Source organism: Saimiri boliviensis, chromosome 14, assembly GCF_048565385.1.
Source record: "Saimiri boliviensis isolate mSaiBol1 chromosome 14, mSaiBol1.pri, whole genome shotgun sequence".
Classification (NCBI taxonomy): Eukaryota; Metazoa; Chordata; class Mammalia; order Primates; family Cebidae; genus Saimiri; species Saimiri boliviensis.
In genome coordinates, this window is record NC_133462.1 from 5,563,449 (window position 1) to 5,591,044 (window position 27,596).

Genomic DNA, 27,596 nt, shown 5'->3' on the forward strand with positions numbered 1-27,596 from the left:
TTTTGTTTTTATTTAACAAAAACTGTTACGGGGTTTTATGGGTATTGTGTTGAATCTAAATCACGTTCGTTTATATAATCATTTCACAGTATTTTTCCAGTCCATTAACATGAGTTGCGTGTCTGTTTTTAATCATTTTGATCAGTGTGTGTAGATGTCAGGGTAGAAACTTCTCACCTTTTAACCTTTATTCCTAAGTATTTCTTAAGTTCTCTAGCAAGTGGAAATGTTTCCTTAATTTTCTCTTAAAATTGTTTATTGTAGATGTAAGAAAATTGAACTAACAGAATACGGTGCTGCTAGTGTATTCTGCAAATACACTGAATGTGTTTCTTAGTTCCAGTAGAATTTTGGTTGACTCTGTAATTTTCTACAGAGAAGATCATGTCATCTCCAAACAAATATATTTGTACTTATTTCTGATTTGGATGAGTTTTACTTCTTTCGCTATGTAATTGCTCTGCCTAGGACAACAGTATTTATTAAAAGGAAGGAGTGAGAGCATTCTTGCATCCTGCGAGATTCTACAGGAAATGCATTCCATCATTTTTTTTGATTGGTTATCTCTGCTGTGGTCATTGAAGGAATGGTCTTTTTTTTTTTTTTTTTTTTTTGAGACGGAGTTTCGCTCTTGTTACCCAGGCTGGAGTGCAATGGCGCGATCTCGGCTCACCGCAACCTCCGCCTCCCGGGTTCAGGCAATTCTCCTGCCTCAGCCTCCTGAGTAGCTGGGATTACAGGCACGCGCCACCATGCCCAGCTAATTTTTTTGTATTTTTTTTTGGTAGAGACGGGGTTTCACCATGTTGACCAGGATGTTCTCGATCTCTTGATCTTGTGATCCACCCGCCTCGGCCTCCCAAAGTGCTGGGATTACAGGCTTGAGCCACTGCACCCGGCCGGGATGGTCTTTATATTATTGAGCGAAATTTTCTTCGCTGTCTTTTTTGCTTAGAATTTCTATGATGACTGGATGTTGAATTTTGAGAACTGCTTCTTTCCCATCTATTGAGTTGATGTGTTTTTCATCTTCCATTCTGTTCCAGTGGTGTATCACATTGATTTGCTTGAATATGTTGAACCATCCTTGCATCCCAGAAATCACTGACACTTGAATATCCACAATCCTTTTTATATCCTCTCAAATGCAGGTTTTTAGTACAAGAGGTCTTCAAGAAATTTATAAAAAATATGTAATGGCCAGGCGTGGTGGCTCACCTCTGTAATGTCAGCACTTTGAAGGGCAGAGGCGGGCAGGTCATGAGGTCAGCAGATCAAGAACATCCTGGCCAACATGGAGAAGCCCTGTCTCTACTAAAAAAAAAAAAAAAAAAAAAAAAAAAAAAAAAAAATTGAGACAATTGTGCCTAAATTTCACACTTTGGCACCTAAACTGATATAAATTTGTTACAGCATGTCTGAACAGGCTCTACTATGAGGCACTCAGAAGGAAAATCTGTGAGTCTGAGAAGAGACTCTGTGAAAGCAGTGCAATTTGTGCTAAACTTGAAACAAGAAGAAACATCAAATTTACAACGAGAGCAGATGCACTGGCTCAGGCCTGTAATCCCAGCACTTTCAGAGGCTGAAACATGTGGGTCACGTGAGCCCAGGTATTCAAGGGCAGCCTGGGCAACATGGTGAAATCCCCTTCTCTACCTGAAATACAAACAGTTGGGCATGGTGGCACATGCTGCAGACACAGCTACTGTGGAGTCTGTGGTGGGAGGATGGCTTGAGCCTGGGCGGTCAGAGCTGCAGTGAGCTGTGATCATGCCACTGCCCTTCAGTGTGGGTGACGGGGCGAGATAGTGTCTGAAAATAAGAATACTTACAGTAAAGATTGGGTAAAGAGCCGGGCGCGGTGGCTCAAGCCTGTAATCCTAGCACTTTGGGAGGCCGAGTCGGGTGGATCACGAGGTCGAGAGTTCGAGACCATCCCGGTCGATATGGTGAAACCCCGTCTCTACTAAAAATACAAAAAACTAGCTGGGCATGGTGGCGCGTGCCTGTAATCCCAGCTACTCAGGAGGCTGAGGCAGGAGAATTGCCTGAACCCAGGAGGCGGAGGTTGCGGTGAGCCGAGATCGCGCCATTGCACTCCAGCCTGGGTAACAAGAGCGAAACTCCGTCTCAAAAAAAAAAATAAATAAAAATAAAAAAGATTGGGTAAAGAACAAAATCATTGATGAAGTGATTGCTGGCCAAGAAAGAAAAGCAAAATCGTCCCATTCTCTAGTGGATTCAGATGAAAACTGGTATTTGTTGATTTTTGAAGATGACAGCAGCTGGCAGACCTTGTGTACCTTAGCGTACTGAGCATTTAACATATGGCTGTGGGAGAGCGCCCCTAATTAGCGGGCTTTTCCCCAGAGCGTTGCACTTGAGGCTGCTTTGTGCTTTTTTGCCCACCTTAGGCTAATAAGGTTGGAGTTCACATGGACTGTTTGTAGCCCTTTTCCTAGGGGAATAGGGAAGACAAGGAATTACTTATTACCTGAGACATGCGAGGAGTAACAGGGAAAGGCAGGAATAGGAAAAGCAACAACAGAGAAGCAGCGGGCCACTTTCTGGGCACAGTTCCTCAGGCACATGACCGTGGTGAGGAGGATTCCTAGGAGTGGGCTGGAGCTGTCTGCAGCCACCCAGGGACGTGGTGTGCACCTTTTGGCCTCCTTTCCATCACCACAAACCCCAAAAGAGGCAACCTGCCTAGACTACCAGTGACCAAACGTGCACTCCATGGCATCGTAGTAACTCTCCTGACCCAGGCCTCTGTGGGCAGCAAGAAATCCAGAGCTTTCTGGGATAAAACCCAGGAGTCAGCAGGCAACTTTCCCGGGAAACAAAGACAAGGCCAGGAAGGTGGATGCTGGAAGTGGGAAGTGGGAACTTGCATGTTAGGAAGACAATCATCCTCAGCCACTTTCCTTTCCTTCTGGAGGCTCCCCTTCAGCAGCGAAGTGTGTGGAGGGGATGTGGCCACCTGATTGTATAGATGTTCGCTAACTGGGGATCTTATTTAAGAACCATCCTGGGCCGGGTGCGGTGGCTCAAGCCAGTAATCCCAGCACTTTGGGAGGCCGAGGTGGGTGGATCACGAGGTCAAGAGATCGAGACCATCCTGGTCAACATGGCGAAACCTCGTCTCTACTAAAAATACAAAAATTAGCTGGGCATGGTGGCGCATGCCTGTAATCCCAGCTACTCAGGAGGCTGAGGCAGGAGAATTGCCCGAACCCAGGAGGCAGAGGTTGCAGTGAGCCGAGATTGTGCCATTGCACTCCAGCCTGGGTAACGAGCGAAACTCCGTCTCAAAAAAAAAAAGAAAAAAAACCATCCTGATGATGGGCTTGAACCCTTGTGTGAAGGGTGCAGTACCTTAGCTGGAGTGGGGTAGAGGTGGGCCGGCACCCCCTTCTCACCTCTGGTGGTGCCAGCCTCAAGATCAGACATGACCCAGAACTTGAAGGTCTTGGTAGGTGGCCACCTGTCATGCTATGTGGTATGGGCAGCACACTGAAGCTCCTGCTGGGGGCCGTGCTATGGGGTACAGTGTCCACAGATCTGTGTTCACTGTTGAAGGTAGGCAGAGAGCCCACCTTCTTCAGTTGGATTCGTGGAGTGCAGCAGGACACTGTCCTGGCCAAAGTCCTTCACTTCAGGCTTTTCTGGTTCCAGGACACCATTATCTATGACATTCGGGTCAGATCTCAAAATATCTCCTTCCCCACGGGCTCCAAAGACCTGCACATGGTCAATATTTTCCTGCTAGTGCTGTCTTGATCCAGTGCTCAGGAGCTTCCTTGCATGTACCAGCTCCTAGGGCTAGACTATGAGGAACCAGTGTTGCCATCCATTGTCAAGGAGGCTGTCAAGAGTGTGGTGACCAAGTTCAATGCCTGAGGGCCGAGGACTTCAGCCTTGTCCTGGATGATGTCGCCATCACACAGCTGAGCTTTAGCCGAGAGTACACAGCTCCTGTATTTTACATGATCTAGATAATCAATATCACGTGTTATTTTGAACACAAAATCTACACTATAGAGAAATCACTATATTTAGTTATTTCTAATTTGTTGTTGTTGAGACAAGTCGCTCTGTCGCCCAGGCTGGGGTTCAGTGGCGCTATGTTAGCTAACTAAAACCTCCACCTTCCAAGGTCAGGGGATTTTCCCGCCTTAGCATCCCGAGTAGCTGGGATTAGAGACATGTAACACTACGTTTGCCTAATTTTTTTTTGAATATTTAGTAGAGACGGAGTTTCACCATGCTCGCAAAGTTGGTTTCCAACTCCTGACCTCACGTGATTCGCCCGCCTCTGCCTCCCAGAGTGCTAAATTGCAGGCATGCACCACCGTGCACGGCCAACTAAAATTAATTTCTTTTCTCTTTTTTGTTTTTTTTTTTTTTGAAACGGAGTTTCGCTCTTGTTACCCAGGCTGGAGTGCAATGGCGCCATCTCGGCTCACTGCAACCTCTGCCTCCTGGGTTCAGGCAATTCTTCTGCCTCAGCCTCCTGAGTAGCTGGAATTACAGGCAGGCGCCACCATGCCCAGCTAATTTTTTTGTATTTTTAGCAGTTACGGGGTTTCACCACGTTGACCAGGATGGTTTCGATATCTTGACCTCGTGATCCACCCGCTTCGGCCTCCCAAAGTGCTGGGATTACAGGCTTGAGCCACCACGCCCGGCTAAAATTAATTTCAATAGCAAAGAATTTTCCTGGATTCCACCTTGACTTCTCAGGGAGGTGCTACTTCCCAGACGGCTGAGCTGCTCCAGCCTCACTGGCGGGTTTCCTTCCCATAACCCGGAAAAAAGGCGCCCAGAGCGAGATGGAGGGAAGCTCAGGCCCCGCCCCCTTCTCCTTCCCGGCGTCCCCCGGACTTCTCACAGCACAGGCATCTCCTCCCCCGAGTCCCGCTGCTGCACCTTAGCGCCCTGCCTCGGCCACGCTCAGGCTCCACCCACCACTTTTTGTCCCCTCCCCGCCGTGGTCAGGCCCCGCCCAGCTCCTCGGGGGTCCCGCCCCGGTCTGGCTTCTGTCCTGCGCTGATTGGTCCGGACCCGGAAGCGGATGGCGTCCACTGAAAGTCCCACGGCGGCGGGTAAGTTTTGCTCTTTCTTTTCCTGTCTGCGCTTCCCAGGCATCTGGTGCTGCTATATTGGGGACTTGGGGTCCCCACAGACCTGGAAATTCCATCCCCTGTTAACCCAGAGCAAATTGAGACGTCCGGGTGAGAGTGCGTGAGTCGCCCTGAGGCGCGTCCTCACCGGTTTTTCTGCAGTGGGGCCGTGCAGACACTTCCTATAGGGGAATTTTCCTGCTGAAAACCCTTCCTTTCCCCTTCGCTCGCCTCGCGCCGTTTCATGTCCTCACCCGCCAGCTGGATTTCCATGCTGGGCCTCCCAGCCTCACTGTCGTGGGTCCTTTGAGTGCAGCGCTGCAGCCTGGTCCCGAGGAGGCTCGTTTTCTGCCTGGTCCTCGGAACATGCAGACCCCACTCCCGTCCTAAGGCACCATCGCCCTCAAACCTCCCTCCTCGTGCCGGGCCCTGCTGCTCCCCATTTCCAACCCTTGAAAAATGTGCTCTTCCTGGAGGTCCTCTTACCCCATCTTCTTCCTGTTTTACGGGAAGGGAGCCTTGAGTGTGAGATGTTCAGGTTCTTGGCTGTTGAACATGGAATTGAAACAAAGAAAAAAACCCACAAAGTAACAAAAGAAGAAAGCCGCAAAAGCAGGAATTTGTTCAATCAAGGAAGCACTTCACTGGGTGGGAGTGGGTCCAAGCGAGCGTCTCTAGGGCCCCGTGTGCCGAGTTTTGGGAGTTATAGTTTCTGTTGAATTCCTCTGGGTCTACCCCTTATCTGGAAGAAAGATTTGGTCTTTGGCCAATGAAAATCTGAGGTGAACTGGCCCGAGGCCAGAGCAGATGGGTGCCCTATGCAGAAGGGGTGGCCGGTGCTTGGCTGTGGCCACTCCTGGGCTCTTTACTTTTCCATCTGAGAGGTGGTGGAAGGCGGGGCTGCAGGGAGAGTGGCCTTTGATCCTTTGTTACTCCGTGTGGGGAGATGGGGTTTTTCTTTTGGTCTAGTTTTAGAAAGTTCACCTTAGATTCCCTGCCCCCAGACCCCGAACCCAAGTGTTTCCCTTTCCTTTTTTTTTTTTTTTTTTTTCCCCGTTGAGACTGAAGTTTGCTCCTGTTACCCAGGCTGGAGTGCAATGGCTCGATCTCGGCTGGCCGCAACCTCCGCTTCCTGGGTTCAGGCAATTCTCCTGCCTCAGCCTCCTGAGAAGCTGGGATTACAGGCACGCGCCACCATGCCCAGCTAATTTTTTGTATTTTTAGTAGAGACGGGGTTTCACCATGTTGACCAGGATGGTCTCGATCTCTGGACCTCGTGATCCACCCGCCTCGGCCTCCCAAAGTGCTGGGATTACAGGCTTGCGCCACCGCGCCGGCCTGGTCTTGGAATTTTCTAGAGGAGGAAGACCAAGGCAGCCTATTGGCCCTTCCAGGCCATCACATGGGAATCAGGCACACCTCCGTCTTACCCTCCTCAGAGCTTCTCAGGAGAATTTTGTCAACTGTCTCCTGCAGTGAGCCTCTGAGTTCACCTGTAACAGAGCAGTAAGGAAGAACAACGGAAAAGCTCAGAGTGACACTGGCCCCTGAAATGGTGGACAAAATACGTCGGGTGGCTTTTCCTTGCTAGGAGAGGGTAGTGCTCATATTTTTCTTTTCTTTGTTTGCACAGAGTCTTGCTCTGCCACACAGGCTGGAGTGCAGTGGTGTGATCTCAGCTCACTACAACCTCCAGTCCTGGGTTCAAGCAGTTCTCCTTTCTCAGCCTCCCAAGTAGCTGAGAGTGTAGTCACCCACCAGAATGCCTGGCTAATTTTTTGTATTTTTAGTAGTTTGCTGAGATGGTGTCAACCTCTCGACCTTGTGATTCACCCACATCAGCCTTCAAAAGTGTTGGAATTGCAGGCCTGAGTCCCTGTGCCTGGCTAGTGCTTAGTTTTTGTTTTTGTTTTTGTTGTTGTTGTTGTTGTTGTTTGTTTGTTTGTTTGTTTTGAGACGGAGTTTCGCTCTCGTCACCCAGGCTGGAGTGCAATGGCGCGGTCTCGGCTCACCGCAACCTCCGCCTCCTGGGTTCAGGCAATTCTCCTGCCTCAGCCTCCTGAGTAGCTGGGATTACAGGCACGTGCCACCATGCCCAGCTAATTTTTTGTATTTTTAGTAGAGACGAGGTTTCACCTTGTTGACCAGGATGGTCTCGATCTCTCGACCTCGTGATCCGCCCGCCTCGGCCTCCCAAAGTGCTAGGATTACAGGCTTGAGCCACCGCGCCCAGCTAAGTGCTTAGTTTTAAGCCAGATTATAAATGGATTCCAGTCCTCCAAAAATTTTTAAAAAAAAAAGAGGCACAAGAAGCACTGAAACGGGGGATTAGACTCAAATCACCTTGAACCTTCTCATCTCATGGGTTTCATCCACCTATACAGCTCCACGTCCCCTGCAGGCCTCTCCCCTGAGCACTACAATCCAGTGTCCACTTGTCTCTTCTTTCTGTGAGAACATCACACAGGCGTCACCACCTTCATGTGTCGGTAAGTGACTCCTAAACCCCGAACCATATTCCCTGGCAGTCCCCACGTCTCAGATCAGAGTGACTGTACTTCCGGGGACTTAGCTGAACTTGACATCCTCTTTTTTAAGTATGGGAATTAATTTATAATATAAAGAGAAAATTAAATGTATACGTGAAAGGAGTGAGAAGATACATCACTACATAAATTATTTTTTAAAAATGAGTTTTGGCCAGGCACAGTGGCTCAAGCCTGTAATCCCAGCACTTTGGGAGGCCGAGGCGGGTGGATCACGAGGTCGAGAGATCGAGACCATCCTGGTGAACATGGTGAAACCCCATCTCTACTAAAAATACAAAAAATTAGCTGGGCATGGTGGTACGTGCCTGTAATCCCAGCTACTCAGGAGGCTGAGGCAGGAGAATTGCCTGAACCCAGGAGGCGGAGGTTGCGGTGAGCCGAGATCGCGCCATTGCACTCCAGCCTGGGTAACAAGAGCGAAACGCCATCTCAAAAAAAAAAAAAGAAAAAAAAAGATTTTTGTTCGTTGCCCGGGATGGAATACAGTGCCGCTATGTCAGCTCACTGCAACATCTGCCTCCGAGGTTCAAATGAGTCTCCTGCCTCAGTCTCTCAAATACCTGGTATCACAAGTGCATACCACCACAAGCTAATTTTGTAGTTTTAGTGGAACTCCTGACCTCTGGTGATTCACCCGACTTGGCTTCCCAAAGTGCTTGGATAACAGACTTGAGCTCTGCCACTGGCCTTTTTGCTTTCTTTTGTTTTGAAATGGACTTTTGCTCTTGTCGCCCAGGCTGGAGTGCTGTTGTGCATTCTGAGCTCACTGAATCGATCTCCTGCCTCAGCCTCCCAAGTAGCTGTGACAATAGTCGACTTCCAAAATTCTTTTGGGTTGTGGGAGAAAAACGTTTGAAGACCTTGTTCATACAGATCTGTGCCCAGAGGACCTTTCTGACCCCATCTTCTAACTGTGTCCTCTCTCCTGCTGCTGCAGCCACATGGGCGCTTTCCTTTTCCTGGGGCTGAGGTTGCTGCTGTCTCAGGGCCTTCACTTGAGCTGTGTCCACCTAGGACTCAGGCCCCTCAGCTGCAAGTGACAAGCAGCCTTTCTTCCCTAGGTCTTTGTTCTGATATCACCTCTGTGGAAACCTTTGTGAAAAACCTCAGACAGATCTCACTTAATTTAAAAAGATTCTTCTGCCAAGGTTGAGGGCAGACCTGTGATACAGCCTCAGGAAGTCCTGGCGACATGTGCCCAAGGTGGTGGTGGCACAGCTTAATTTTAGACATTTTATGGAGACATGAGACATCAGTTAATATACAGAAGAGGTTCATTGGTTTGGTCTGGACAGGTGGGAAACCTTGAAGCAAAGACAAAAAGACTTGAAGCAGGGAGGGGGCTTCCAGGTCACAGGTAAGTGACACACAAATACCTCGTATCCCAGGTGATAGTAATCTGTGTGCAGCACTGAGGGTCAAGGCTCTGAGTTCTCCTTTTCTGAAGGCTGAGCTCAGCCTGTGATCCACAGAGAGGGGAGGGGCTGTTCTCTGAATGGGGTTTGGTCAGAGCAGGGTCTCTGCCCTGAAGGGGAGCTCAGTCCAGCCGAGCTCCCCACTGCTGCCTGGGGTGTGGGGCTTCTCCAGGAGGGGAGTGAGATCTGAAGACCAGGGTGAAACATACCCTTGTAGGTGTTCCTGTGAGGCTTTCTTCTCTCTGAATGATCTCTGGTGCAGTGAGTAGCAGAGGCCCGTCTTTCTACAGGGTGAGGTCTCCCCCGTGTGTGTTTGTGACAAGAATGCAGTGAGTTGTTGCTAACCTGAAATCTCCTATATTTTTCACATACAGGATTATTTTCTAAAGGCTCACATTACGTGAGGAAGCAGCTCAGAAGAGGCAAGAAAAGGAGCCAGGCATGGCTCTTCCTCAGGTAAAGTGACACTCCTCGGTGGATTCATCTGTCTCTCTCCTTTCTGAAATGCCAGGTATTGTAGTAGCCAGTGTGTTCTGAGCCTGAAGCATCCTGCCTGACTTGTTGGCTCACACTCACCCATGTCTTCCCTCAGTTCCTGTCGTCTGCTCTGAGATTCTATCTCCTGTGACCCAGTGACATGAATCGGGAAGAGGCTCCACTGGGCGTAATCATGGAAAAGGCTGACACCAGACCTGGATGGACATGGGGGTTGGGCCCTGTGGTGTCAGTGCTGCTGGGCAGGCTGGATTGTTCATTGGCCACATCTGGATATCAGCTGTTTGTGAACCAGAGAAACTACATATGAAAAGCATGGGTTCATGTGCACAGATATCTGGTAAATTCTGGAAAAGGAGACCAATAGTGGAGATATTGTGTATCTGATTTGGTAATGCATTGGAAGCCACACTAGTAGATCAACACGTCTCTGACTCTAAACTTTGTTTTTTATTTCATTTTATTTATTTATTTTTCTGAGACGGAGTTTCGCTCTTGTTACCCAGGCTGGAGTGCAATGGCGCGATCTCGGCTCACCGCAACCTCCGCTCCTGGGTTCAGGCAATTCTCCTGCCTCAGCCTCCTGAGTAGCTGGGATTACAGGCACGAGCCACCATGCCCAGCTAATTTTTTGTGTTTTTAGTAGAGACGGGGTTTCACCATGTTGACCAGGATGGTCTCGATCTCTCGACCTCGTGATCCACCCGCCTCGGCCTCCCAAAGTGCTGGGATTACAAGCTTGAGCCACCGCGCCCGGCCTCATCCTGTCTCTTAAAAAATAAAAAACAGGCCGGGCACGGTGGCTCAAGCTTGTAATCCCAGCACTTTGGGAGGCCGAGGCGGGTGGATCACGAGGTCGAGAGATCGAGACCATCCTGGTCAACATGGTGAAACCCCGTCTCTACTAAAAATACAAAAAATTAGCTGGGCATGGTGGCACGTGCCTGTAATCCCAGCTACTCAGGAGGCTGAGGCAGGAGAATTGCCTGAACCCAGGAGGCGGAGGTTGCGGTGAGCCGAGATCGCGCCATTGCATTCCAGCCTGGGTAACAAGAGCGAAACTCCGTCTCAAAAAAAAAAAAAAAAGAGACAGGATGTTAGTTTGAGTGCGATGGCTGACACCTGTAATCCCAGCACTTTGGGTGGTCAGCGCAGGTGGATCACTTGTCCTCTGGAGTTCAAGACCAGCCAGGCCAACATGTTGAAAGCTCATCTCTACCAAAAATACAAAAATTAACAGGGTGTGCTGGCACACGCTTGGAATAATCTCACGTACTCAGGAGGCTGAGGCAGGAGAATCACTTGAACATGGGAGGTGGAGGTTACAGTAAGCTGAGATTGTGCCACTGCACTGCAGCCTGGGTGACTGAGACTTCATCTCGAAAACAATAAATAGAAGGTGTTGCTCTGTGGCTTAGTTGTGGAGTACACTGGCAGGATTTAATGTTTACAGCAGCCTCAACTCCTGGGCTGAAGTGATTTCTACTTTGGCCTCTCAAAGAGCCAGAATGATAGGCGTGTCTCACTACACGCGGCCATTATTTCTGTATATATATATTTTTAGTCTCGTTCTGCCACCCAAGCTGGAGTGCAGTGCTGTGACCTTGGCTCACTTCAAGCTCAACCTTCTGAGCTCAAATGATACTTCTGCCTCAGCCTCCTGAGTAGCTGAGACTAGAGGCGCGTGACACCACATCGACCTATTTTTGTATTTTTTAAAAAAGTTTGTTGCCGGGCGCGGTGGCTGAAGCCTGTAATCCCAGCACTTTGGGAGGCCGAGGCAGGTGGATCACAAGGTCAAGAGATCGAGACCATTCGGCCGGGCGCGGTGGCTCAAGCCTGTAATCCCAGCACTTTGGGAGGCCGAGGCGGGTGGATCACGAGGTCGAAAGATCGAGACCATCCTGGTCAACATGGTGAAACCCCGTCTCTACTAAAAATACAAAAAACTAGCTGGGCGTGGTGGCGCGTGCCTGTAATCCCAGCTACTCAGGAGGCTGAGGCAGGAGAATTGCCTGAGCCCAGGAGGCGGAGGTTGCGGTGAGCCGAGATCGCGCCATTGCACTCCAGCCTGGGTAACAAGAGCGAAACTCCGTCTCAAAAAAAAAAAAAAAAAAAAAGAGATCGAGACCATCCTGGTCAACATGGTGAAACCCCGTCTCTACTAAAAAGATAAAAAAGTTAGCTGGGCATGGTGGCGCGTGCCTGTAATCCCAGCTACTCAGGAGGCTGAGGCAGGAGAATTGCCTGAACCCAGGAGGCAGAGGTTGTGGTGAGCCAAGATCGCGCCATTGCACTCCAGCCTGGGCAACAAGAGCGAAACTCCGTCTCAAAAAAAAAAAAAAAAGTTTGTTTATAGGCCGGGTGCAGTGGCTCACGCCTCTAATCCCAGCACTTTGGTAGGCCGAGGCGGGTGGATCACGAGGTCAAGAGATCGAGACCATCCTGGTCAACAGTGAAACCCCGTCTCTACCAAAAATACAAAAAATTAGCTTGGCATGATGGCGGGTGTCTGTAATTCCAGCTACTCAGGAGGCTGAGGCAGGAGAATTGCCTGAACCCAGGAGGTGGAGGTTGCGGTGAGCCGAGATCACCCCATTGCACTCCAGCCTGGGTAACAAGAGCGAAACTCCATCTCAAAAGAAAAAAAAAAAATTTATTTATTTTGTGTTTTTAATAAAGACTGGGTTTCACCATGTTGGCCACAGTGGCCCTGAACTCCTAATCTCATCATCTGCTCGCTTTGGCTTCCCGAAGTGCTGGGAATACATGCAGGAGCCCAGCTCTGTGTTTTCTTCTTTGTATATTTTTCATATTTGTGAGTACCTCCCCATATAGGTACTGTGGAAGGAGAGCTAAGCAGAATCCTGGCACAATAGAGGCCTGAAGAATATCTCAGTTTATAGCATTACTCCTCAGTTATTTTTTATATATAATCCTTTATATAATTGTGTAATAGTTTATAGAGTCAGGACTTTAAGAATATCTTTTTTTTTTTTTTGAGACGAAGTTTCGCTCTTGTTACCCAGGCTGGAGTGCAATGGCGCGATCTCGGCTCACCGCAACCTCCACCTCCTCGGTTCAGGCAATTCTCCTGCCTCAGCCTCCTGAGTAGCTGGGACTACAGGCACGTGCCACCATGCCCAGCTAATTTTTTGTATTTTTAGTAGAGACGGGGTTTCACCATGTTGACCAGGATGGTCTCGATCTCTCGACCTCGTGATCCACCCGCCTCGGCCTCCCAAAGTGCTGGGATTAGTGGCTTGAGCCACCGCGCCTGGCCCTTGAAGAATATCTTTTTTTTCTTTTTTTTTTTTTGAAGAATATCTTAATTTATAATGTCACTACTCAAGTTATTTCTCTTTATATAATCCTCTATATATTATCATATGCTAGTTTATAGATTGAGTGCCTAAAGAATATCTTACCACTCAGTTACTTCCCTATGTAAGTATATCTTAGTTGACAATCAGAGGAATGCCTAGAGTAGACACAGTACAGAGCATGATTTAAGGGAAGATCAGTTATACCAGGACAAGAATCCGTGGCCAAGGCGGCAGCATTCAGTATGGTAAAGATACCCGCTGTATGGCAGGCTTGGGGCGAGAGCCACTCCTCCTGATAAAGGAGTTGTAGGACCTTGCTCCAGTTTTTGTGGAAGGCTGCCCTCAGACCGGCAGTTGCACCTTGGTGACTGTGAACTTTATCAGCTCTTGTTACTGTGCTGCTCAAAAGCATTTTCTTATAGAACTCATTGGAAGCTGCCAGCTGGCGGCGGTAGACCCTTACCGCTCTGTCACCACTGTGTGACTTAAAGCATCCTCCTATAAATCTTCTTAGAAGTAGCATGCCTATTGATGAGGTATTGCACACTGCACCTTCTTCACTGCGCACGGCCCACCTCCCTGCCTCCATGACCTAATGGGGGTGGACCCCTTACTGCACAAGGCGCTTGCCTCCGTGACCTAATGGGAACGGACCCCTTGCTGTGCTCTGTCTACCTCCTAGCCTGGGTGTCCTAATGCGGGTGGACCCCTTGTTTTATTTCTCAAAACCCTATCACTATCCTCAAAGATGATTTCACTCACTGCCATGCCCCCTAACGTATACACGATAAATAAACACGCTTCTGGATGTTTGGGGCCTCGCCTGACTCTGCTTATAGGTGGCGTGGCCGCCCTGAGCCCAGCTGCGTTTTCCATGTACTTCTGTGTCCTATCTCTTTATTTCTCAGATGCTGTTCCTCAGCACAACATAAGGGACACCCCACGACCCTGTGGGGTCCTCAGCCGTACACTCTTGTCCATAAAATCGAGACCTCCACAGTGACTTAGGTGATATTAAAATCGTGAAAAAGTGCAGTAAAATGCAACTATAGAGACAAAACAATCAAAAACTCCTTACCTTAGGTTTGTCACAACACAGTCTGATGAAATGCATACTTAATTTCTCTTTCTCATTTTGTATGAAGGTGATAACTCAGTCCTCCATCATGTTTTATTGAAATGTGTTTTCCATTTTAGGGACGCTTGACTTTCAGCGATGTGGCTGTAGAATTCTCTTTGGCCGAGTGGAAATGCCTGACCCCTGAGCAGAGGGCTTTATACAGGGAAGTGATGTCGGAGAACTACAGGAACCTGAAGTCTGTGGGTGAGGAAAATGTCCCTCCATACATGAGGAATCTGCCCTTGTCTATCTTGGGTTTTTCTGGTTTTGTATTCTTTGTTGTGATTTTGCCCTATCCATGCTCTTTTTTATTTTTTTTGAGATGTAGTTTTGCTCTTCCTGACCAGCCTGGAGTCCAATCGTGTGATAGCAGCACACTGCAGCCTCTGCCTCCCTGGTTGAAGTGATCCTCCTGCCTCAGCCTCCTAAGTAGCTGGCATTATATTATAGGCATGTAATACCACACATGGCTACTTTTTTATTTTTTTTGAGACAGAGTCTCACTCTGTCTCCAGGTGCCAGGCTGGAGTGCAGTGGTGCAGTCTTGGCTCACTGCAACCTCCGCCTCCCAGGTTCAAGCAATTCTCCTGCCTCAGTCTTCCGAGTATCTGGGACTACAGATGCTCACCACCATGCCCAGCTAATTTTTGTATTTTTAGTAGAGACAGGGTTTCGTTATGTTGGCCAGGCTGGTCTCGACTTCCTGACCTCATGATTCATCAACCTCTGCCTCTCAGAGTACTGGGATTACAGGCCTGAGCCACCACACCCAGCCTATGAACGTATTTTTGATGAAGCATTGGGTTGAGTTGATGTCTTTATGAGGATGTGAGGGCCTGGCCTTTGCTAGTCTGTCACTTCTGCTTTTCATCTCTCATTTATTCCAGAAACTGTGTTTAAAATCTAGAGATACGATTTCAAATAATATAGGATCCAGGAAATGAGACACCATTATTTTTATATAAGGAACGAGATTTACCCTTGGATTTTCATTTGGCAAATATTTTAGTCAACGCATTATTGTTTTTCTTCACTAATATAACCAATCACATGCATAGGCAACAATTTCCATTGGGCTCCGCTTCTTTCTTTCTTTTTTTTTTTTTTTTTTTTTTTTGAGATGGAGTCTTGCTCTGACACCCCGGCTGTAGTGCAGTGGCATAATCTTGGCTCACTGAAACCTCTGCTTTTCAGGTTCCAGCAATTCTCCTGCCTCAACCTCCTAAACAGCTGGGATTACAGGCACACGCTACCACACCTGGCTGATGTTTTGTATTTCTGTACTAGAAACGGGGTTTGACCACCTAAAGTGCTGGGATTACAGGCTAGAATAGACCACGAGTGGCCTGGACCTGTTTTCACAAACACATCTCTAGCTACTCAGCCAGGCCATGATTCATCACCCCCACAGTATCCTACATTGCTGTACTCTATTTCATGGAGTTTACTCATTTTTTCATGTGTGTATGGAAGTCTGGAATCTACATGGGGGTTTTGTTGTGTATAGGCCTGAAACTGGAAATCACAGGCCGTTTAACTTCAGAGATATAAAACTGCCTTCCCCTCATGTTGCCATACTGCTGCTTCTTTGGCTCTCTTTCATTCTTGTCCCCTGTCTATATTCTAATTTGTATATTGATCCTTGGGTCAACATTTTACCGTTTGCTAAATTAGTTCCACTTCCCTCCAAGCTCAAAATTTCGTCTATGCTGGTGGGATTATATTCCCACAGACGAGCGTGCACACAGTTCACTCCTGCATGCCCATTACTTCTGCCCCCACCGTTGTCCTTCCTTTCCTGGCCTTGCCTCACATGCTACAATGATCTGGATGCAAAGTGCTCCTGCTCTCCAGCCTGTTGATTTCTAATGGTGAACACCCCAATTTCCACAAGAACCCCTCCCCTCCAATATGACTCTCATTGAGTAAGTCAAGACCTTATACATCCATTGGATGTAATTATAGGAGGCTGCCTGAATCAGTGTGTACAGGGCATGATGACTCAGCACATTCTCCATGAGCGGTGGCTGAACATCACTGTCCATGGCACAGCTCAGCCCTTGTATCCGCCTTGATGTATTTCTTCCTGTCTCCTTGTATTTTCCGTGACTGGTCATTTTCTGTACTGCCTGGGTGACTGTTGTGCTTAAGAATGTGTCATGGGAAGGCCGGGCGCGGTGGCTCAAGCCTGTAATCCCAGCACTTTGGGAGGCCGAGGCGGGTGGATCACGAGGTCGAGAGATCGAGACCATCCTGGTCAACAAGGTGAAACCCCATCTCTACTAAAAATACAAAAAATTAGCTGGGCATGGTGGCGCGTGCCTGTAATCCCATCTACTCAGGAGGCTGAGGCAGGAGAATTGCCTGAGCCCAGGAGGCGGAGGTTGCGGTGAGCTGAGATCGCGCCATTGCACTCCAGCCTGGGTAACGAGAGCGAAACTCCGTCTCAAAAAAAAAAAAAAAAAAAAAAAGAATGTGTCATGGGATCCTCCTTCAGGCCCAGGGTCAAGTTTTGTCCCTTAGTTACCGAATGTATAAATTGGGTCAAGTACATGAATACTGTGGGCCTGCTGTCCTTATTTGATAAGCAGTAGTTTGTCTCCACGTTCTTTTTGAGATAGAGTTTTCCTGTTGTTGCCCAGGCTGGAGTGCAGTGGCACAATCTTTGCTCACTGCAATCTCCGCCCCTGAGGTTCAATTAATTCTCATGCCTGAGGCTTCCAAGTAGTTGGGATTACAGCCATGCACCACCACACCTGGCTGATTTTGCATTTTTAGTAGAGATGTGGTTTCTCCTTGTTGGTCAGGCTGCTTTTCAACTCCCGACCTCAGGCGATCCACCCTCCTGGGCCTTTCAAAGTGTTGGGATTACAGGTGTGAACCAGGACGCCTGGCTGCCTCCAGGTTTTAAAAACAAGTGAATTAGATGTCTTCACATATTGAAAGTTTTATAGTACAGATTCTAAACTTTCTTTTTTTTATTTTTTATTTTATTTTTATTTTTATTTTTATTTTTATTTTTTTCAGACAGAGTTTCGCTCTTGTTACCCAGGCTAGAGTGCAATGGCGCGATCTCGGCTCACCGCAACCTCCGCCTCCTGGGTTCAGGCAATTCTCCTGCCTCAGCCTCCTGAGTAGCTGGGATTACAGGCACGTGCCACCATGCCCAGCTAATTTTTTTTTGTATTTTTTTAGTAGAGATGGGGTTTCACCATGTTGACCAGGTTGTTCTCGATCTCTCGACCTCGTGATCCACCCGCCTCGGCCTCCCAAAGTGCTGGGATTACAGGCTTGAGCCACCACGCCGGGCCAGATTCTAAACTTTCTTTGTTTAATAAGATTTGTCAGCCTTCGATGATGTTGATGATGAGATGCCCATTTCTCTATCTCAGTCATTTCACTGTCATGTCAGAAATAGCTTTGACTGGCTGGCGGCAGTGGCTCGTGCCTCTGTTCCCAGCACTTTCGAAGGCCAAGATGGTTGGATCGCTTAAGGTCAAGAGTTTGAGTCCAGTCGGGCCAACATGCTAAAACCTTGAATCTACTAAATACAAAAAAATTGACTGGGTATGTTGGCTCACACCTGCAATCCTAGTGCTTTGGTAGGCCAAGATGGGCAGATAACCTGTGGTTAGGAGTTTGAGACCCACCTTGCCAACATGGTCAAACACCATTTCTGCTAAAACTACAGAAATTAGCTTAGTGTGGTGGGATGAACTTGTAATCCCAGCTACTTGGTAGGCTGAGGCCAAAGAACTATTGGATCCCAGGAGGTGAAGGTTGCAGTCAGCCTAGATCATACCACCGTACTCCACCCTGGATGATGGAGTGAGAGTCTGATACACACACACCCCCTTACACTTGTATGCGCACACAAACACACACACACTTAGGCTGTATAGTCTTAGCTACTTGCACACCCACACACACACACACTCACTCACATTGTCTCTTTGTGTCTCAGCCAGGCTGTAGTCCCAGCTGATCGGGAGTCTCCAGCAGGAGAACTTTAGGCAGGAGAATCACACCATTACACTCCAGTCTGGGTGATAGAGCATGACTCAGTCTCAAAAAAAAAAAAAAAAAATAGGTTAAACTGGGAAGCTTAAGACACAGAGATTTATTTATTTTGAATTTAGAAAGTGAGAAATCCAAGAGCAAGGTGCAGCCAAATTGGTTGCACAAAGAAGACACAAAGAGTCTTCTTTGTGATTTAGCCCAAGCATCTTCCTGCTGTGTTTTGTCATGGTGGAAAGAGGAACAGGCAACAAGCTCTTTAATGTCTTTTTTAATAAAAGCACTAGTCTTCTCCAGGAGCCGTGGAGTTTATATTTTGTAGACGTCTCTTCCAAATGCATAACGAAGAAGTTCTCATCAACAGGGCAAGGCAATACAGGAAGTGTTCCACACAGGGACATTGGAAAGAGATGCAAGTCCTCACATTGGGGTTTTTCCTTCCAGGAAATTGAGAAAAATATTCATGACTTTGAGTTTCAGTGGCAGGAAGATGAAAGAAATAACCATGAAGCACCCAGGACAAAAATAAAAAGGCTGAGTGGTAGTACAGACCAATATGAAAGGCATGCTGGAAAGAAGCCTGTTAAAGGTGAACTTGGAGTAATCTTTCATTCCCATCTTCCTAAACTTCACATATTTCAGACTGCAGGGAATGTTGGTAATCAAGTTGAGAAGTCTGTCGATGATGCTTCTTTAGTTTCAACATCCCAAATAATTTTTTGTATAGCCAAAACCCATATTTCTAATAACCATGACAGTAATTTCCTCCATTCTTCATTACTTACACAGAAACAGGAAGTACACGAGAGAAAAATCTTTACAATGTCATGAGAGTGGGAAAGGCTTTAATTGTAGCTCATTCTTTTCATTTATTTTTTATTCATTTATTTTTTTTTTTCTTTTCAGCCAATTGCAGCCTCAATTGCAGCTCATTCTTAAGGAAACAGATAAAACATTTAGGAAAGAAACAATATGTATGTGATGTGTGTGGCAAGGTCTTTAATGACAGGCGATGTCTTGAAAGCCATCGTAGATGTCACACTGGTGAGAAACCTTACAAGTGTAATGAGTGTGGCAAGACCTTCAGTCACATGTCATGCGTCCTGCGCCATCGCAGAGTTCATACTGGAGAGAAACCTTACAAGTGTAAGGAGTGTGGCAAGAACTTCACTCAGATGTCATCCCTTACATGCCATCTTAGACTTCATACTGGAGAGAAACCTTACAAGTGTCATGAGTGTGGCAAGACATTTAATAAGGTATCATATCTTACATACCATCATAGACGTCATACTGGAGAGAAACCTTACAAGTGTAATGACTGTGGCAAATCCTTTAGTCGAAAGTCATCCCTTACGTGCCATCGTAGATTTCATTGTGGAGAGAAACCTTACAAGTATAATGAGTGTGTCAAGACCTACCATGAAATGTCATCTCTTACATGCCATTGTAGACTTCATATAGGAGAGAAACCTTACAAGTGTCACGAGTGTGGCAAGACCTTCAGTCAGGTGTCATCCCTTACCTGCCATCATAGACTTCATACTGGAGAGAAACCTTACAAGTGTCATGAGTGTGGCAAGACCTTCAATCAGAAGTCATCCCTTACATGCCATCATAGACTTCATACTGGAGAGACACCATACAAATGTGAAAAATGTGACAAAGGTTTCACTCGCAAATCACACCTTGAAATGCATAAGATAATCCATACTGGAGAGAAACCATACAAATGTACGGTTTGTGATAAGGCTTTTGCATGTAATTCATACCTGGCAAAACATACTAGAATTCACACTGGAGAGAAACCTTACAAGTGTAATGAGTGTGACAAGACCTTCAGTCATACGTCATCTCTTACGTGCCATCGTAGACTTCATACGGGAGAGACACCTTATAAGTGTCATGAGTGTGGCAAGAAATTCCATCAGATGGCATCCCTTACATACCATCGTAGTAGAGTTCATACTGGAGAGAAACCTTACAAGTGTCATGAGTGTGGCAAGACCTTCCATCAGATGTCATATCTTGTGTACCATCGTAGACTTCATACTGGAGGGAAACCTTACAAGTGTAATGAGTGTGGCAAGACCTTCATTCGAAAGTCACACCTTACATACCATAGTAGACTGCATACTGGAGAGACCTTACAAATGTAAGCTTTGTGACAAGGCTTTCTAGCATGATTCATAACCGGCACAAAATACTAGAATTCACACTGGAGACCATCCTTACAACTGTAATGAGTGTCCAAGACCGTCAGTAGTAATTCATCACCTGTAATTGACAACCTCTCATGCCTGCCTTGTGCAACAACTATCCCCCTCTCCAATGTGAAGACCCCAGTGTGCCATCCCCAGCATCTTCCTCTGCAGCAGGTAGACAAATGTCTATTTAGGTGGAAACTGGAGGGGAGTGTTTATCCAGGCATTCCTAACCCCAGAAATCTCAGTTTCCATGGACCAAGAAATTAAAATAGTTCTAAATCCTCACTACTACTGGTCCAAATGAGCTGTGTTACTTCCGCTCTTAGTAGGAACTGGCACAGCAGCTGGGATAGGCACCGGCATAGGAGGCATCAGCACTGCAGCCCATTTCTGTCATAAACTGTCCCGGGAACTCAATGATGACATGGAAAGGGTGGCCAATTCCCTAGCCTCCCTCCAGAACCAGTTAAATTCCCCAGCCACAGTAGTCCTATAAAATTGCAGAGCCTTGGGCTTCCAGCTCAGAAGGGAGTTACCTGCCTCTTCTGCAGGAAGGCTGTTGCTACTGTGTCAATCAGTCAGGAGTAGTAACAGGAAGTTAAAGAGCTAAGGGACCGCATTGAAAGGCGGCACACAGTCAGCAGCTGGAGCTTCCCAGGGCTCGGAACCTGGATCCACTGGGCTCTTCCCCTCCTTGGGCCTTTACTAGTAATCTTCCTGGCCCTTACCTTTGGTCCCTGAGTAATTTACATACTCCAGTGCTTCACGGAACCCGTGGTTGTCAGACAACGGCCCACTTGCTAGCCCTTTGGGGGTACAAGCCCCTGAGCACAGATGTTGATTTGTAAAAGGTGATGCTCCACATGTAACATAAAGAGCATCAAAGGGGTGGATGAGATGGAAGGGTGTGGGAAAGGCCCGTGAGGAATGTTTCCTAAATGTTTAAAGTAGCTGCCTCCGCTTCCTCATCTGCCTTTGTGCTTCTGTACCTCTGCTTCCTGCTTACGAGCGAAACAGCCCCCTGCACAATTGCTACATTGCCTGAAAACCGTGAGTTACTCCCCTTGCCCCTAACCTATAAGAACTGTGTACCAGCCCGGCGCGGTGGCTCGAGCCTGTAATCCCAGCACTTTGGGAGGCCGAGGCGGGTGGATCACGAGGTCAAGAGATTGAGACCATCCTGGTCAACGTGGTGAAACCCCGTCTCTACTAAAAATACAAAAAAAAAAAAAATTAGCTGGGCATGGTGGCGCGTGCCTGTAATCCCAGCTACTCAGGAGGGTGAGGCAGGAGAATTGCCTGAACCCAGGAGGTGGAGGTTGCGGTGAGCCGAGATGGCGCCATTGCACTCCAGCCTGGGTAACAAGAGTGAAACTCCGTCTCAAAACAAAAACAAAAAAGAACTGTGTACCGACTCAGGCCCGGTCCAGACTTTTGGGTGCTCACCTGTCTGGGCCCGCTGGTGTAATAAACTGTGGTCCTCTGACACTCTGAGTGCCGTTTGGGTTTCTTGTCAGGAGAAATTCCAGGAACAACATGTGCAAAATTTTGATTTTTTTTTTCATTGAGGCGGAGTCTCCCTCTGTCACCAGCCAAAAGTGCATGGTGCAGTCTCAGCTCACTGCAACCCCTGCCTCCCTAGTTCAAGCAATTCTCCTGTTTCAGCCTTCTGAGTAGTTGGGCCTACAAGTACCGGCCACCATGACCAGATAATTTTTGTAGTTTTAGGAGAGACGGGGTTTCACCATGTTGGACAGGATGGTCTTGATGTCTTGACCTCATGATCCGCCCACCTCGGGCTCCGAAAGTGCTAGGATTACAGGCATGAGACACCGCACCTGGCCGACACGTGCAAGATTTAAATGAGTAATACTACATACTGCATAAGCAGAATTACTATGTTTTCGTGAGGAAAGGTTTGTAAGGCAATTATTAGTGTACTCAACTTTGCTTGTTGCATAGTTTTAAAATGGTTTTGGATTTTGTGTTGCTCATTTTGCATGACATTTTGCCGCATAGCTGTTTTTTTTTTTTTTTTTTGAGATGGAGTTTCGCTCTTGTTACCCAGGCTGGAGTGCAATGGCGCGATCTCGGCTCACCACAACCTCCGCCTCCTGGGTTCAGGCAATTCTCCTGTCTCAGCCTCCTGAGTAGCTGGGATTACAGGCACGCGCCACCATGCCCAGCTAATTTTTTGTATCTTTAGTAGAGACGGGGTTTCACCATGTTGACCAGGATGGTCTCGATCTATCGACCTCGTGATCCACCCGCCTCGGCCTCCCAAAGTGCTGGGATTACAGGCTTGAGCCACCGCGCCAGGCCGCATAGCTGTTTTTTATTGTAGTTTTGAACCATTTGTAAACACAGTAGCGGCCTGAAGCAAGGGCTTAGAGATAACAATAGACAAATTTCACAGGCACAGTTTGTAAAAAGTTTAGAAGCTTAGAGGCTGGTAAATGGACGCTGATATCACAAATAAAGTTCGCTATTGCTATTTGCTAATTAAAATTACACACTGAGAGGGTACGAAATTGTATTTTGCTTAATGGTAGGAAAAGAGTAGCAGGATTATTTTTTGATAATTAGACACAACGCTGGCATCCTTTATGAGAAGAGAAGCTATTTGTGGCTTTTTGTATATGTTTAGAGGGATTATAGACAGGTACATAACACATAAAATACCGAAATGGCTAAAGATAAGGCCTGGCCTGATGTCTCACACCTTTAATCCCAGCACTTTGGGTGGCTGAGGTGGGTGGATCAAGAGTTCAGGAGTTCAAGACAGGCCTGGCCGACATGGTGGAAACCTGTCTGTACTAAAAATACAAAAATTAGCGGGCATGGTGGTGTGTGCCTGTAATTCCAGGTAGTCAGGAGGCTGAGGCAGGAGAATTACTTAAACTGGGACCTAGGAGACAGAGGTTGCAGTGAGCCGAGATCACGCCCCTCCACTCCAGCCTGAACTAAAGAGCTAAACTCTGTCTCAAAAAATAAAAAGGAAAAAAAGAGAAAAATTAGTGATATTAAAAGTGACCAAAGATAAAACCTATTTGTTAAATTAAGACATAAAAGGGATGGATGTTTTAAGTGATTTCTCCGATATTTAGGCCTTTTAACGTTATCAGAATGTGATTACAAGTTGCTAGGATAATAAACCTGCATTGAGTTAACGTAAGTGTGTAAAATAATGAGAACCCTCCCCTAAAATCCTTTTTTTTTTTTTTATGCCTAAACTTTTTATTTCACACAGCTATGCAAGTTGTGCGGCCAAGAACATTACTGCAAACAAGGTTCAATTTAAATGAATACCCAGGCATGATGGCTCACATCTGTAATCCGAGCCCTTTGGGAGGCCTAAGGGGTTAATTATCTGAGGTCAGGAGTTCCAGACCAGCCTGGCCAATATAATAAAACCCCATCTCTACTAAAAATACAAAAATTAGCTGGGTATGGTGGCACATGTCTCTAATACTAGCTACTTGGAAAGCCGAGGCAGGAGAATCGCTTGAACCCAGGAGGCAGAGGTTGCAATGAGCTGAGAGGAAAGCCGAGGCAGGAGAATCGCTTGAACCCAGGAGGCAGAGGTTGCAATGAGCTGAGATAGCACCACTGCATTCCAGCCTGGGCAACAGAGCTAGACTCCATCCCTCACCCCTCTCCCCCAACAAAAAAAAAAATTTGATTACATAAATAAGCTTTTTTCCCCATGAAAATACTAGTTATTTCACACTTGGTCTAACACATACAAAATCCCCACCCTATATGGCACAGATACACTTAATAGGCAATATCAACTCCAATTTCCATTTTATTTTTCTCCAGAGAATTGTTGTCTTCAGTCTTTTACTCAGCTCCTTACATGGGTTTTGGTGGGGGTCGTGGGGCAACACCCGCAGGTCTAAATTGGGGTGGGAGTGTTCGGTCCTTGCGGGCTTCATGAGATCGATTCCTGACTACTTTGCTGTGAATTGCACAACTCACACAGTAACGTAGCTTCACATAGAGCTTGGGAAGTACATAGGCATCAAAGACGCTCGCTTCAGAAATGTCCCTGACTGCTGCGGCCTGCACTGTTTCCAATGACGAATTTTTTTTTTTTTTTTTTTTTTTTTTTTTTTTTTGAGACGGAGTTTCACTCTTGTTACCCAGGCTGGAGTGCAATGGCACGATCTCGGCTCACCGCAACCTCCGCCTCCTGGGTTCAGGCAATTCTCCTGCCTCAGCCTCCTCAGTAGCTGGGATTACAGGCACGAGCCACCATACCCAGCTAATTTTTTGTATTTTTAGTAGAGACGGGGTTTCACCATGTTGACCAGGATGGTCTCGACCTCTCGACCTCGTGATCCACCCGCCTCGGCCTCCCAAAGTGCTGGGATTACAGGCTTGAGCCACCGCGCCCGGCCCGAATGACGAATTTCTTAATGGCCTTGTCCTTGGGCACGCATCGGGCACAGTTCCTGCAGCGAATAGGCTGAACGTGGCCACGGCCCTTTTTGGCACGACTGTTGTTCCTTGTCATTTTAGAAGCTCGCAGCAGAGAAAGAAACCCAAAATCTTTTTTAAATGTTCTTTGTTCTGGCCATTTTTCTGCATTAGCCTTTAGCCGGAATGTTTTAGAAGTGAGCTTGGGAAGGCAGGGCTGGGGCCAGTTTTTTTTCTTTGCTGTGGGCTTTTGAAGTGGCCTCTCTTATTACTATCCTGCCACCTGCTGCTGCTCTTACCCTTAGAGGAAGGAAGGAAGATGACGAGTGGCAGCGAGCCTAGAGAATGACCAGGTGGTAAACTGTGTAGAAGCACAGGGTCGGGAGGCTCGAGGATAACAGGCTGGGGGAAGGCTGCCTTAATTGTAGGCCACTTAGGCTTGGAGCCAACCCTGTTAGGGAAGGTGCTGAAAATATACTCGGCTATTTATTATTTTAATTATCCGCAAGCCGAGAGGCTTAGGGGAGGAGCAGACGTGCAGCACAGGGTTTGCTTTGAAGTGTTTCAGCCATAGTGTTTTTAAACATTTTATGAAAAAGTGAAACATGTTGTGTTGATTTTTGAAGATGACAGCAGCTGGCAGAGCTTGTGTACCTTAGCGTACCGAGCATTTAACATACGGCTGCGGGAGAGCGCCCCTAATTAGCGGGCCTCTCCCCAGATCGTTGCACTTGAGGCTGCTTTGTGCCTCTTTGCCCACCTTAGGGTAATAAGGTCGGGGTTCACAAGGACTGTTTGTTTGCCCTTTTCCTAGGGGGACACGGGAGACAGGAAATTGCTTGTTAAGTAAGACATGCGGGGTGGGGCACAGTTCCTCAGGCACGTGACCGTGGTGAGACGGATTCTTAGGACCAGGCTGGAGCTGCCTCCAGCCATCCAGGGACCCGGTTTGTGTCTTTTGTCCTCCCCTCCATCACCGCAAACCCCAAAAGGGGAAACCTGCCTAGACTACCAGTGACTAAACCTGCACTCCATGGCCTCTTAGCAACTCTCCTGACCCAGGCCTCCGTGGGCAGCACAAAAGCCCGAGCTTTCTGGGATGAAACCCAGGAGGCGGCAGGCAACTTTCACTTATGCTCCAGGGAAACAGAAGGACAAAGCCCGGAAGGTGGATGCTGGAAGTGGGAAGCAGGAACTTGCATATTAGGAAGACAATCATCCTCGGCCACTTTCCTTCCCTCCTGGAGGCCCTCCTCCAGCAGCAAAATGTGTCAAGAGGATGGGGCCACCGTATTGCATAGATGTTGGCTGACGGGGATCTTCTCCAAGAACCTTCCCTTATGCAGTCTTCAGTTCCCTGAGGGGAGACAGGAGGGGCTGTTGGCTGAATGGCTCCAACACATGCAGGTCCCTTTAAGGGTGAAAAACAAGAGAGCAATGGCTTTTCTTTTTTTTTTTTTTTTTTTTTTTTTTTTTTTTTGAGATGGAGTTTCGCTCTTGTTACCCAGGCTGGAGTGCAATGGCGCGATCTCGGCTCACCGCAACCTCCGCCTCCTGGATTCAAGCAATTCTCCTGCCTCAGCCTCCTGAGTAGCTGGGATTACAGGCATGTGCCACCATGCCCAGCTAATTTTTTGTATTTTTAGTAGAGACGGGGTTTCACCATGTTGACCAGGATGGTCTCGATCTCTCGACCTCGTGATCCACCCGCCTCGGCCTCCCAAAGTGCTGGGATTACAGGCTTGAGCCACCGCGCCCGGCAGAGCAATGGCTTTTCTATAGGGAGAGAAAAGGTTTTGGGTCCATCATTATCCTCACTGGAAAAAATCTATTTGTCATTCCTCATACAAGGGAATGAATGGGTGAGAGAAGTTTCTCCCTGTTATTCTGGTTTTTGTTTTGTTTTTCATTAAATCTCTTGAATTCCCTTCAGGTGGAGAAGATGAGCAGTTTGACTCACTACAATCTGGCAGATAAGAGAATACAATGTAGAGCATACCAGCACCCACACGGTCAAAATAGTAAGGTTAGGCCAGGGGCAGTGGCTCACGCCTGTAATCCTAGCACTTGGGAGGCTTGAGGTGGGTGGATTACTTGAGGTCAGGAATTCAAGACCAGCCTGGCCATCAAGGTGAAACCCTATCTTTGAAATGTATATATATATATATATATATATAGTAATGTTAGTAAACTGACCTTGCTCATATCCTCTTTTTAGGCAGCCACCTACTTGCAGAACTCTAAATCTAAGGTTTCTTGAGTAGGGAACCAAGGGCATTTCTGCCAAATTAAGAGCATAACTTGTGTCGGGCTTCAGGCTCTGCAGTGCATTGGATAGAGTTAAGTAGCTGTTGCACTGTTTTAAAAAAAATGCTTTTTGGGCCAGGCACGGTGGATCATGTCTGTAATACAGCACTTTAGGAGGCCAAGGTGGGAGTTGAAACTACCCTCACTAACATGGTGAAACCCCGTCTCTACTAAAAATACAATACATTAGCCTGGCATGGTGTCTCCTGCCTGTAATCCCAGCTACTCAGGAGGCTGAGGCAGGAGAATCGCTTGAACTGAGGAGGTGGTGGTTACAGTGAGCTGAGATCACACCATTGCACTCCAGCCTGGGAGAGAGTGAGATTCCATCTCAAAAAAAAAAAAAAAAAATGCTTTCTGCTCTTTGATCATTTTTTTTGATCCATGATAACCTAGCCCCTAATATTTTATGTGTGTGGTTCATTCTAATGTGACTTAGGACCGTTCCTTACCAGGATTCTCCAAAAATTGATGAGCTCCTCCTTCATGCATGTATTTAAGGTGGTCACATTAGGGTCACTTTGCAGAGCTTGTAGTTTGCGGTGAATGCCAAGAAGGAAGTAATTAGACAGTTTCAGCTGAACAGGCCTAGGTGGTAGCTCTTCCAAG

At 47.3% G+C, this 27,596-nt stretch overlaps 1 protein-coding gene and 1 pseudogene across 1 annotated transcript; both read left to right on the forward strand.

Moving 5' to 3' along the window:
* Positions 1-1,586: 1,586 nt before the first annotated feature.
* On the forward strand, positions 1,587-4,998 carry LOC141581128 (prohibitin-2 pseudogene; annotated as a pseudogene).
* Positions 4,999-5,117: 119 nt separating this feature from the next.
* On the forward strand, positions 5,118-23,901 carry LOC141581131 (uncharacterized). Its single transcript, XM_074385580.1, is given in 7 exon segments — positions 5,118-7,618; positions 9,468-9,549; positions 14,112-14,238; positions 18,374-18,854; positions 18,856-18,902; positions 18,958-20,194; positions 20,196-23,901. Coding segments are annotated over 6 exon segments (1,944 nt in total). The 5' UTR covers positions 5,118-7,618; positions 9,468-9,534; the 3' UTR covers positions 20,233-23,901.
* The last annotated feature ends 3,695 nt before the right edge of the window (positions 23,902-27,596 follow it).